We start from the raw sequence: 13,550 nt of genomic DNA on the forward strand, positions 1-13,550 counted from the left end.
CTGTAATAAAACACAGTTGTGAGTATGACTATAGGGTGAGTCCCATGAGCCCTCTTAGTGAATCATCGAATGTGGGGGTGGTCCTGGGGACCCATTATACAATCTATAACCTCAGTTTAATCATGAGAAGAGTATTAGTCAATCTTAATTGAGAGACATTCTACAATATAGCTAAGCAGCACTCCTCAAAACTGTCAAGGTCATCGAAAAAAGAGAGAGTCTGAGCAATTCTTAAAGGCAAGAGGGGCCTAATGAGACATGGTAACTAAATGTAATGTAATGTGGTACCCTGGATGAGATCCTGGAACAGAAAAAAGAACTTCAGGTAAAAACTAAGAAATTGTGAATAAAGTACAAACTAATTAATAATAATGTATCAATACTGATTCATTAATTGTAAATGTACCATACTAAGTTTTTTTTTAAGATTTATTTACTTATTTTAGAGAGAGAGCATGCACACCCAAGCAGGGAGAAAGGCAGAGAGGGAGAGAGAGTATCCTTAAGCAGACTCCCTGCTGGGCGTAGAGTCTGACTCAGGGCTCGATCCCAGGACCTTGAGATCATGACCTGAGCCAAAACCAAGAGCCAGACACTTAACTGACTGATCCACCCAGGCGCCCCACTAACATAACTTACTAATAACAGGGTAAACTAGGTGTGGGCATATGGGGAATCTCTGTACTAGCTTCATAACTTTTATATAAATCTAAAACTATTCTAAAATAAAAAAGCTTTTATTAAAAAAATTCTTGATCACTTACTGTGTTCAGTGTATTGTGCTATGCATTAGGAAATTTAAATCTTAAAGAAATTATCAATTCAATGTAATTCTGCTTCACAATTATTCATTTATCTATATTTTGAAATCAGTTGAAATGGCAGGAAAACAAAGTTAAGGTATTTGGTGATGCCTATTAAAATTGATTGCTTATTATATCTTATTATCTCACTAGATGGTGACTTCTTGGAAGGCAGAAACAATTCCAAAGTATCAACTTAATGAGCAAGCCCTAAATGTTGTTTCATTAATAAAATGAAAGAGTAGACCAAAAGACAACATAAAAAGATGCCAAATATCATTATTCATTAGGGAAATGCAAATCAAATATCCAATGAGATATCATTGCCTGTCAGAATAGCTAAAATAAACAAAAAACGAGAAGTAACAATCGTTGATGAGAATATGTAGAAAAAGTCCGTATATTGTGGACTGCTGGTGGGTATCCAAATTGGTGCCGCCACTATGGGTGAACAGTATGGAGGTTTTGCAGAAATGCAAAAATAGAATTAGCATATTATCCAGTAATTCCAATACTGGATATTTACCCAAAGAAAATGAACCCTTAATTTGAAAAGATAATATGTGCCCTTATGCTTACTGTAGTATTATTTACAAGAACTAAGATAGAGAAGCCAACCCATGTCCATCCATCCATAAATAGATGGATAAGGAAAATGTGGTGTGTATGTATATGTACGTGTGTGTGTGTGTGTGTGTGTGTGTACACACACACACACACACACAATATACACAAATGATGGAATATTAGCCAAAAAAAAAAGAATGTGATCTTGATGGACCTATAATACTAAGGATATAATACTAAGTGAAATAAGTCAGACAAAGAGAGACAAACACTATATGATTTCACTTATATGTGGAATTTAAGAGACAAAACAAGTGAATAAACAAAGAAAAAAAGAGACAAAAAACTAACTCTTACATACAAAGAACAAATTGGTGGTTGCCAGAGGGGACGTGCGTGGGTGAAACAGGTGAAGGAGATTAGGAGTGCACTTATCTGGATGAGCACTGAGTAATGTACAGAACTGGTGAATTGTTTTATTGTACATCTGGAAGTAAAATAACACCATATGCTAATTATACTTCAATAAAAAAATAAAATGAAGAGAGTAACGAACTAAAACAATAAATTGACACAAAGTAGACTGAGAAATAAACATCACTCTGTCTCCACATATGACTAAAGGTCATGATGTTCTTTCCTAAAAGACCATTTCATGACCAAGTTTCCGTGTTTAATGAAACCAGCAAAATCTGTCTCATGTAGTTTTAATTGTCAGATTTTCATTACTAAGGCTTTTTCTTTCAATAAACCATTAATTTTCTGCTGGTGGCAGAGAAAAAAATGGGGAATAATTGCTCAATAGGTGGATTACTAACATAATTCAGATACACAAAAATTTCTCTTTTAAAGGGACAACCGAGTATGTATTTGGAATATGATCTGTGCATGATTTGAAGATGATGAATCAAGTAATAAAAGATTAAATAACTTCTTTAAGATCTATGCAAAGTTCAAAATGATCACTATGTAAAAATCCATGAAAATGAAATTTAGTGCCTTTATGGAAAATATGTATCTTTTCTAGATAAGCTCAAATAAGCAGATCTTTAATATAATTTATTGGCTTCTATTGTCCCCAGTGCCTAAATCACACCTTTGTAATAATACAAGTAGTCTTAACTCATTTAATTCCCTGAGAAAAAAATAATATAGTCAATGTAGATGGTTCAATGATTTACTACAAATCATGATACTAGGTTAATTATTTTATATTCTCAGGTACAACATTCCACAGAAAAATGAAGTAAACTCCCTTTTCACAATACTTTCCTGTGGGCTTTAAAGAGACATTTTCTTTTACTCATATTAAATAGACTTAAAGGTAAAAAATGAAAACATAACAGAATGAAATGCTGTTTAAAATAATTATTTTAAAATATTATACAACTATACTACAGACAGCTTTACTTTCCCTCAATCCAGAAGAAGAAATATTTTCTCCGGGAAGAAATTTTTGATTAATTTCCTCAAAATGCTAGTATTTCAGTCTTTTCATGATTATATTAACCACTCAGACAAACAAGGTGGGCCAAAAAAAAAGTCTCAAAGGAAATGAGAAAATAGTTTGAATTGAATTATAATAAAACTACAACTTAAATGTCATAGGATGTAGCTAATGCAGTAACTAAAGAGAAGTTTATAGCATTAAATGCTTTGATGAGAAAAAAAAGATTTCTAATCAGTAAGTTTCTAAGTTTCCAATTAATAAGTTCCTAAGGATTTTTTCTAAGAGGAAATAAAATGAAAGAAAGAAAATATTAAAGGTAAGAGCAGAAATTAAAAATTTGAAAGTAGCCAACAACAGAAAATATAATTGAAACCCAAGGCTGGTTCTTTGAAAAAAAAATCAATAAAATTGATAATCTGTGCAAAACTAAAAAAAGAAAAAAAGATAAAGAGCGAACAAGAGAGAAGATACAGACCGTCATTAATTATAAGGATTTTAAAGGGGATCTCATTACCAACCCAAGAGACATTAAAAGGATTATAAAGGAATATTATGAACAATACTAAGACAAAATTTCAACAACTTAGATAATTCATTGAAAACAACAAATTACCAAAACTTACCCCAAATGAAGGAGATACATAAATTGTTCTATAAGTACTAAAGAAATTGAATTCAGTTAAAAACCTTCCAAAAAAGAAATCTTCAGGCCCAGAAAGTTTCATTACCAAGTATTTAAGAAAAAATTACATCAATTCTTCAAAATATTTCCCAGAAAACTGAAGAGGAAAGATTACTTCCTAACTCATTTTACATGATCAGTACTATCCTGATATCAAAACCTCACAAAAACAGTCGAAAAATACAGAAAACCTCAGGCAAATATCCCTCATAAACAGAGGTCAGGAAAAAACTCTCAAAAATTATTGCAAATAATATCCAGCAATTTATAGGAAGAAAAATACAACATAATAAAAGTGGTGTTTACTGTGGGACTGAAAGACTGACTCAGCATTTGATAATCAGTACTAACATTGAAAACAATCATATCAACTGATGAGGAAAAGCATTTGACAAAATTCAACATCCGTTCATAATAAAACTTTCAGTAAACTAGGAATATAAAGAAACTTCCTCAACCTGATAAAGGGCATCTACAAAACACCTAAAACTAATATCATACTTAATGGTGAGAGACTGAATGCTTTCTTCCTAATATCAGGAAAAAGACAAGGATGTCTGTTCTCCTCTCTACTCAATATTGTACTGGATGTTCTAGCTACTTCAATAACAACAACAACAATATTCTGGATTGGAAAGGAAGAAGTAATGCGGTGTTTATTTGCAGACACCATGATCATCTAGTAGAAAATACAATGGAATCTACAAAACAACTACTATTCCTACTAGGTAAAATTAGAAAGGTTGTAAGATATAAGATCAACATACTAACTCAATTTTATTTCTACATATTATCACTGAACAACTGGAAACTGAAACTTAAGAAAACTATACGACTTTACAATAGTATAAAATATGAATATTTAGGGATAAATCTGACAAGATGTCAAAGATCTATACTTTCGAATAACAAGATACAAAATCAAAACAAAAAACAATTGTGTTTCTGTATATTAGCAATACACAATTTTAAACAATTTTTTAAAAAATTAACAACATCAAAAAGTGAATAGGTATAAATCTAACAAAACATGCACAGGTTCTGAATACTAAAAAGTGCAAAAATATGGATGAAAGAAATCAAAGACCTAAATAAAAGGAGAGACATACTATGTTCGAGGATTAGGAAAATCTACATAGTAATGATTTCAGCTTTCCCCAAGTTGATCTATAAATTTCATATAATTACAATCAAAATCCCAACAAGATTTTTTTTTGGTAAATATCAACAGGCTGATTCTAAATTTTACATGAAAAGGCAAAGGAACTACAATAAATAAAGCAAGTTTGAAAAAGAACAATTAAGTTAGAGGAATCACAGAATCCCTATTTTAGGACTTATTAAAGCTATAATAACTAAGAAAAAGGACTCCTGGCAGTGTGACAGACACAAAAATGAACTGAAGAGAATAGACAGTCCAGAAATAGACCCCCATATATACAGCCAATTGGTTTTCGACAAAGCTGCAAAAGCATTTCAATGGAGAAAGGTCAGTGTTTTCAACAAATGGTGCTGGAACAATCAAGCATCTCTATTATGTAAAACAATGAACCTTGACCGAAACCTCACACTTAGTAAAAGAAACTCAAAATTAATCATAATTCTTATGTGGAACTTAGAATTATAAAACTTTTAGATGAAACCACAGGAAAAAATCTTTATAACCTAGAATTTGGCAAAAGAGGTCTTAGGTATGACACCAAAGGCATAATCCATCAAAAAAAAATGGAAAATTAGACTTAATCAAAATAAAGTATGTTTCCTCAACAGGAAAAAAAAATTGTTAAGAGACTAAAAGGACAAACTACAGACTCAGAGAAAATCTTTACAAATCACATATGCAATGAGAAACATACATCCAAAATATGTAATGAACTGTCACAACTCTACACAAAGAATACAACCCAATTAAGAATGACCGAAATATTTAAACAGACACTTCCCTAAACAATAAACACAAATGGAAAAATAAGCACATGAAAAGTGTTCAACATCATTAGGAAAATGCCATCAGGAATATGCAAACTAAAACCACAATATGTATGATACGACTACATACCTACTTCCAACAATTTAAAAAATACTGAAAATACCAGACGTAAGCGAGGATTCATAGCAAAGAAAATTCTCATTATGGTATCTTTGGAACACAAAACGGTATAACCATTTTCCAAACTGGAAAACAATTTGACAGTTTCTTATAAAGTTAAATCTATACTTACCATATGATCTAGAATTCTCACTCCTGAGTATTTACCCTTGAGAAATGAAAACTTAGGTTCACACAACAACCTGTACAGGAATGTTTTTAACAGCTCTATTCATAATTGCCCAACCTGGAACAACTCACCTGTTTTGAACAGGTGAATGAACAAAATGTGGTTTATTAATAGAATACTACTGAGCAACAAAAAAGAACACACAATAGACATATTCAACAACTTAGATGAATCTCACAGGCAACTGTACTGAGTAAAAGAAGCCAGTCTCTGGAGGTTGTATACTATATGATTCTAATTTATAGCATCACATTATCATTTTATAACATCATCAAAATGACAAGCTAAAGTAATAGAGAACAGATCAATGGTTTTCGGAGACTAGAAATAAGACAAGGATATGCTTACACAATCAAAGCACAATTATAAAGGCACAATGGCGTGATGGAACTGCTCTGTATCCCCACTCTGGTGGCTGTTACATGAATTTCTGTGTTTAGATCACAGAGCTATATGCCAAGAATAAATCTATTTTATCGCATAATAATTACAGAAACTAAAACAGAAACCCAACTAGACTATGGTGAATAAAAAAAGAGGTTTGCTCAGCACTGTCTTTCCCCAAAGTAGAAGCTTAATTAACATCTGTTGAATAAAACACTGAAAATTGGTTATAGTTTCTGTTTCAATATTAATCTCATTTATACCCCTAAGCTTCAAAAATTTAAATAACTTTTTGTAGTGTCATTAACATTTTCTATCATGGTATCTGCCATATAAAGATGTCTAGTTTGTGAAAAAAAAAATCACTAAAAATATCAAATGAAAGTCAGAAATCTAGATTTCCCAACCAATTATTTTAAACTTAAAAAAGTTATCATTAATAATAGGTAACCTTTCCTTTATATCTTTATGTGGTTTATCTTCCTTATTTTAAAAAGGGCAGGAGGTACCTGGGTGGCTCAGTCAGCTGGGCATTGGACCCTTGTTTCAGCTGCGGTCTTCATCTCAGGGTCCTGAGATGGAGCCTGGTGTGGCTTTGGGCTCTGTGCTCAGCGGGGCATCTGCTTCCCTCCCTCTCTCGCCCTCTGCCCCTTCCCCCACTTGTGTGCACACTCTCTAAAATAAATAAATCCTTAAAAAAATAACATAAAAAAGGGCAGGATCTGCATTGATTCATTACTCAAAGGCATGGTATATGAACACATATTTGATAAATGTTTACAGAATTAACTACTCTTTACTAAACATGAAATGAGCTGAATAGCTAAGCCGTTAATTTATCTCAGATATTAAATCTTTCCAGGATTTCTTTTTGCTTGAATTAGCAAAACCGTTAAAAATTCTTCTTCTTGAGGGTCCTGGGTGGCTCAGTTAAGCATCTGCCTTCGGCTTGGGTAGTGATCCCGGGGTCCTGGGATCAAGCCCTACGTGGAGCCCTGCCTTGGGCTGCCTGCTCAGGGGGGAGCCTGCTCTCCCTCTCCACACCCCCTCGTACTTTTTCTCACCATCTCTTTCTTAAATAAATTATTCTAAAAAAAAATCTTCTTTTTTGGACTCTAACCAGGGTGTGCACTCACATCACTAACTCATGTCATTTCCATGCTGCTACAGAATTTTAAACTTTCTTTGCTAAGGAGACATTCGGCATTTGTTTGCCAGTAGCTCCTGTGGAACCAAACAAACCTCCTGGGACCCTGCCCTATAACTGCCTATACTGACCTGCCACAGGTTTGACTAGAACTCATTCATTCTGATCAATTAGCCAAGCAGCTTGGCTAAAGCATATGTATGTGAATGACTAAAAGGAACTTTGTTTTAAAAAACAAACAAATAAACAAACAAACACTGATGTTGGTCTTGCTTAGTTTTAAATTGTATAAAGATAGTATTCCTATGCTGGAAAATAGTAAGTAATATAGCTTAAGTTTTTGGAAGTACCCAGCTCAAGAATTAAATGCATTTTTTTAAATGGCAAAGATGTTATCTGTATATATTTATAGTAGACCAAGTACACTTTTCATACTTCTTTTAAATTTCGATTTGTTAGAGAGTTATTTTAAGCCCTCTACATTGTTTAAGGTAGACTTTCTGAATATTCACTTAACATATGACTATCTCCAATTTATCTATGGGTTTAAGTCAAATTTTCAATAAAAAATATTGTGTTTTACAGCTTCAATAAATTAACCATGATGTATATTATAATGGTGCTAAAATATATTCATTTTTTACCTTCTACGATATATGCTTTGAGGCCACATTACATCATCACTTGCAAATAAACCAAACTACAATGCTCTTGTCAGCGTCCAGTCAAAAATATAACAATTACCTATAATTATACTATCCAACCAAATGATGAAAAATAATTAACCTAATTGAAGCACTCAGTGCAGTAATTTTATTCTATTCAGTCTATGACCAGGATCCTAAGCAGTGAGTTCACTTAATTGTTTTAAAAAAATGAACTATTATGCAAAGCTGCAGCTTTCTATATTTAAGCTCTGTGGACGTTGTTAATATTCAACATACTGATTAATAAGGATTATTATTTACTATAAACAAGTAGGTGACAAAGGCAACTTGCAAAATAAAGTTTACATAGAAATATACCTGGTCCTCACACTTCCAAATTTTCATGTGCACCTCATCCACTGGCTTTAATTGGGCTCCAGAGCACCTGCAATTTCTTGTTCAGTACCTTCGCATAACCACTTTTGAACATATTATTATAGGTACAGGAGTTTAAACCATAAAGAAGCACACTTTCCTATAAAATCACAGTAAGGGTCAATTATTATTAAGATAAACTTCACAGATTAGTAGAGTTAACCATATCTGGATCTTATGAGCACGTAATTACATAATGTTCCTTAAAAATATCCACTTAAGCTAAAAGTGATGAAAGTCAATGAATTTGTCACTAGATTGAATTAGAAAAACTTCTTTGTTTCAACCTAACCTGAAATAAAATCATTGCAAATAATCCCAGCATGAATTTAAAATGTATATGACAATCTCATTTCAACATCATGAGATTAATATTCATGTAAAGTATTAGAATTGAGAAAAATGTCACAAAAGGATATCTCCTAAACATATGTGAACAGAGAAAGGTTTATACTTGCTGATTAACAGAGGTGCATGATTATTTAGTTCACCTACAGAGAAATGTCATTTCAACACTCATTAAAACCATGTTTTTATGATATAGGTATTCAACGTTAGCTCCTCTCTCCAAACCCTAAGATTTATAACACAGAATTTTAGTAAACCCTTCAAAAAATTACCTGCTTCTGTAGCCATCTTTCATGCCTTCGTTGTTTCCTTCTCAGATTTTTCAACTTGCTCCTTTCTTTCTTACTGAGCCGCTGATTAATGGCCCCCAGTGAGAAGCTGCCCGAGCGCAGGAAGTCCAGGGCAGAGAGGGGCTCTTCCTGGTCCGAGGCCTCCAGCATGCTCCTGCCAGCTGAGGGCAGGTCCATCAGGAAAGTCAGGCTGCTAGAACTCGCATGGTCAGAGTACACTGCAGAAGCTTCTAGACCACACTGAAATTCTCCTCCTCTTTGTGTCTGGGTCTCACGGGGAGCCACTGAAAATCTTTGCAGCAGCATATTAGGATCAAAATTGGACGAAATCTGAAAGGAACAGTTATTTTTACTAGATTCTAAAGGCAAGCCCGAAAGGTGAACAGGCTGTGTTTCATTTAGCCTGGGACAGGCCGTAGTCTTACTATGTATTTTATAAAAAGTGGGTAATAAAGTCAGTTTCTCACTGATGTTCAGATCCAAACTATGTGATTTCCTGTGAAAAGCTCTTGTAGCGCATCTGCCAGTCACAAGCTGAGGAACAAAAAGCTGGTATTTTGGATCTGATGCTTTGAAGAGCAGTTTTTCATTCTTCATCTGAAAATATGTTGACCGTACCTCCAGGCAGAGTGCTTCTGTTAATCTTCCAGGGCCACTGTTATTTTGGGCCATATTTAAAAACCCGTGATTTCTGTTTCTGGAGGCGCCACCTGTCAGCGGAGTTTCCTTGTCACAACCTGACTGAACTCTAGGATGTGACAAGTATTTCAGCGATGGTCTCATTAGTCGGCCTGCCCGTGTTGGCTGATAATCGGTCCGGCTCTCAGAGAGATGTACAGCTGCAAGCTGGCCACAGGAACATTTTGGAGTGCTGACAAAATTAAAGCCCCCTAAACGGGCCCCACACAAAGGGCAATTCAGTTTTCCAACTGTCCACTGGGCCTACAGGTAATAAAGGAAAGTAAGACAATGCTTTCATTGTAAAGTAATCAAAAAGAATGTGAGTTGTATTTTTCTTTAAAGCGAACCACATGAAAGTTTTCTATGCCACAGAAAAGGCTAGCTTTCTGTTTTCTGATTGGTAGACAGAACAGTAAAGGGAAACAAGCCTTCTCATAAACAGAGATAAGCAACTCCAAAGTTCTAGAATGATAACTTATTGCACATCACACCCATCCCAACAATACTCCTAAGCATTCTAAAAGAGTCTCTTAAACAATAGGTTGAATATGGATACAGTGTGAACTAATGAAAAGAAAAATACACTATGGAACCAGGAAGCAAATCAGTCTACAGAGCTTAATTTGCAAGTAAAATCTCACAGAAAAGTGTCTGTTTTGATACCCTTCCTGCATACCAAACACTGTGGGAGGGAACTTTACCAAACCAACAGAATAAAGCTCTTCCTGCCTTTTTACATACAACCAAAAGATATTGGTTGCATACACAAGAATGCATTTTCTATATTCAAGTGCGAAATTAATAATGAGCTGGCTTAATATTATTTTTTTCAAGAGAGACAGTGGAATATCTGCAGCGCCCTCATACATTCTGTAAAGTTCAGGACAGTTAAACCAGCGCACTGGCATGTTCCCAGGAAATCATTACAATGTGAGAATGAATGCAGAGGATATCTATCAAATGTTATTTTTTAACAATAAAAAAGTCAGTGGAGAATGGCAACTACATTTTTTTTCAAAAATCATATTCCTTACACTTTTCTAATACGTGTTTCAAAATGTGAGAAGTAATAATACCATACTGTTAACAAGCTGAGTTCCTGCTCTTATAATATTTCATTAAGGAGCTTAAAATGTGGTACTTTGATTTTGATTGTACCACTGACAGTCATTAATTATCCAGTTTATTTTATACACGTATGCAGACATGAATAAGATAGGATATTTCATTTACTCAGTAGGCATTGTTCTAGGTGCTGGAGATAAACAAAAGAGAAAAACTTCTAAGGTTTTATTCTAGTAGGAGAGTTAGACAATTAACAAGACGGGTACGCTGTATCTATATGAGGATAAGTGTGTGTGGCACAGACATGTGTGTGTGTATGTGCATATTTATGTCTATCATACATGCTCATGCATATAGATATATATTACTATACTATACATACTATATATTACATATCGTGTGTGTGTGTATGTAAAATATAAATAGCTATATAAATCAGAGAAGGGAAAAAGGAAGTGTGAAGAGTGATAACAGTGGAGGAGAGGGCAATTGAGAGTTTGCACAGGCAATGCCTCATTGTGCATAAAGACATATGGAAATAAGGGAAGCAGTAAATAACTGTGGAAAAAGCAATCAAGGAAGGGGAAATACCATGTTTTAAAGTCTGAGATGGAAAAGTACCTGGAACACTCCAGTAATAACGAAGAAGCCAGTAGGTGTAATCAAGAGTTACAGACCGTTTCTTATCTCTTTAAACAGTACATTCAAGTACAATAGCTCTAGAATGAGAACAAAAAATCCTGAAAGTAGTAAATTCCTAACTTTACTCAGAAACTAAGGAACTTACTTTTTGAATCAGGCAGTTTGTCCATTCTGGAAGAGCTTCTATATCCATGTGCCACACATGACAAATACTTTGATCATCAGCACAATCATGTCTATCCTGTTGTATCAAAATGCATGATATTAGTCATTATCACTTCCAGATTTATTTAACAAATTTCATATTTGAATAAAACACAGAAACATAAATTCAGGTTAGCTAGGGAGAAAATATCCACTGCTCTCCTCTTCTCATTCCCATCCCCAAACAAACCCACAAAGAAAAAAAACTTTCAGGGAATAACCGCTTGTGAGTTAAAAAAAAAAAAAGAAAAAAAAAAAAACTTCCATTTCATTGATTTCATCAAATTAAATTTAAAATTTAGCAAAAAGTCACTCAACAGACAAATCTGGCACCCTACTCTATTTCTGTGTGCGAGGAAAAAATAATGCCATTCATGACAACTTTAATTCATGACAGTCTTTAACCCCTGAATCCATCTGGACTCCACTAATGATGGAATAAAGAAGTTGCTATATAATCTATCGAGATACTCAAGAAAAGTATATGAGGATGGGGGAGAAGAAGAATTGTACAGGCAACTGGAAAACTAAATTTCAGCTGCATTAGAACAAAAAGTTTCAGAGAGATATTTTGGCTTTCTGAAACAGATGTGTAGGAATAAATGTGATACGCAGGTAAAACCACATACATATCGGGAAAATGCAGGGCAGGGCAGCATGGAGTATAGGACTCTCCAGCAGCTTAGTAAACCTTAAGGCCAATTTACCTCAGCTTTCTGGGTCTCAGTTTCTTCACCTGTAACACACCTCTAGATAATTGCTGAGATCCCTTCTGGATATACAAAATTTCATTCTATGATGGCAGAAAAGAGTTTCTTTTTTTTTCTTTTTTCTTTTTTTTTAAAGATCTTATTTATTTATTCGACAGAGATAGAGACAGCCAGCGAGAGAGGGAACACAAGCAGGGGGAGTGGGAGAGGAAGAAGCAGGCTCACAGCGGAGGAGCCTGATGTGGGGCTCGATCCCATAACGCCGGGATCACGCCCTGAGCCGAAGGCAGACGCTTAACCGCTATGCCACCCAGGCGCCCCCAGAAAAGAGTTTCTTGAGAAGAACAGGGAAGAATAGGCTTCTGTCCACATACCCATTCCCAGGATCAAGATTTTTACACCGAAGTAGCTTTTCCAAGTTGCCAAAGCACAATGCTTTTTAGATTTTCCCAGCAGTGGTGCTATTAGATACTACAATTACATTAACAAAATATATCAGGAAATTACCAAACATACCTGCTAAGCCTGTATTCACAATGATAAGAATGAAACAAGACAGAATCTCTTTAAGAACGTTTTGCTGAATAATCTACATTAGACTGTGACTTGGAACCAAGATCACCCAGAATTTCTAGGTTTAATTTCCCAAGTTGGTTCCTCTGGGCCCTATATCACTTTCTCTTCCATGAATACATCTTAAGATACTAAATGGTGGCCCAATATACAAGAAAAGTTTCAGTATGATTTATTTACATGTCAGAAAGATCTATAAAGAAACCATCTTTATCTAATTTCTGTCAGGCTCCCCAGAAATCACAAATCACAAATTAATTAAAATGGGAAAGGCACATGAGCTATTGTTATATGTTAGACCACAATTCATTATTTCATACTGTACACAACTGTATTTTATATACTATAACAATAGCGCTAAGCCAAATTCAGGATTGTAATGGAGAAAAAATACTTTTGTTAAAAGGTCTGAAAATTTTCCATTTCTAATGTTTTAAAAATCAACAACACAGGTTGGAAATATTTCAAAGGCAAACACAAAGTCCACTGAGAAGGGTTTATAGTGGACAAAGAGAAACTTTATAGTTTTATTAATGATGCCTGAACTCTAAATCTGGCTAACAGAATGCAACTTACCATGTGAATAATGAGAATAAGAATAATAAGAAAGGGCCAGGCCAGTCCATGTCAAAATGAAGAAGGT

General features: G+C 34.3%; 1 protein-coding gene across 1 annotated transcript in view; it reads right to left on the reverse strand.

Annotated features, from left to right (window-relative positions):
* RNF180 (ring finger protein 180) overlaps positions 1–13,550 on the reverse strand; it is a 187,522-nt gene that overhangs the window by 152,804 nt on the left and 21,168 nt on the right. The window contains exons 3-4 of the mRNA XM_008691673.2: positions 11,566–11,661; positions 9,015–9,974 (exon numbers count right to left, since the gene is read on the reverse strand). Coding sequence (XP_008689895.1) covers positions 9,015–9,974; positions 11,566–11,661 — 1,056 coding nt within the window. The remainder of the gene's footprint in view (positions 1–9,014; positions 9,975–11,565; positions 11,662–13,550) is intronic.

The sequence above is a fragment of the Ursus maritimus genome, unplaced genomic scaffold, assembly GCF_017311325.1.
Source record: "Ursus maritimus isolate PB19 unplaced genomic scaffold, ASM1731132v1 scaffold_5, whole genome shotgun sequence".
In the NCBI taxonomy this organism is placed as follows: Eukaryota; Metazoa; Chordata; class Mammalia; order Carnivora; family Ursidae; genus Ursus; species Ursus maritimus.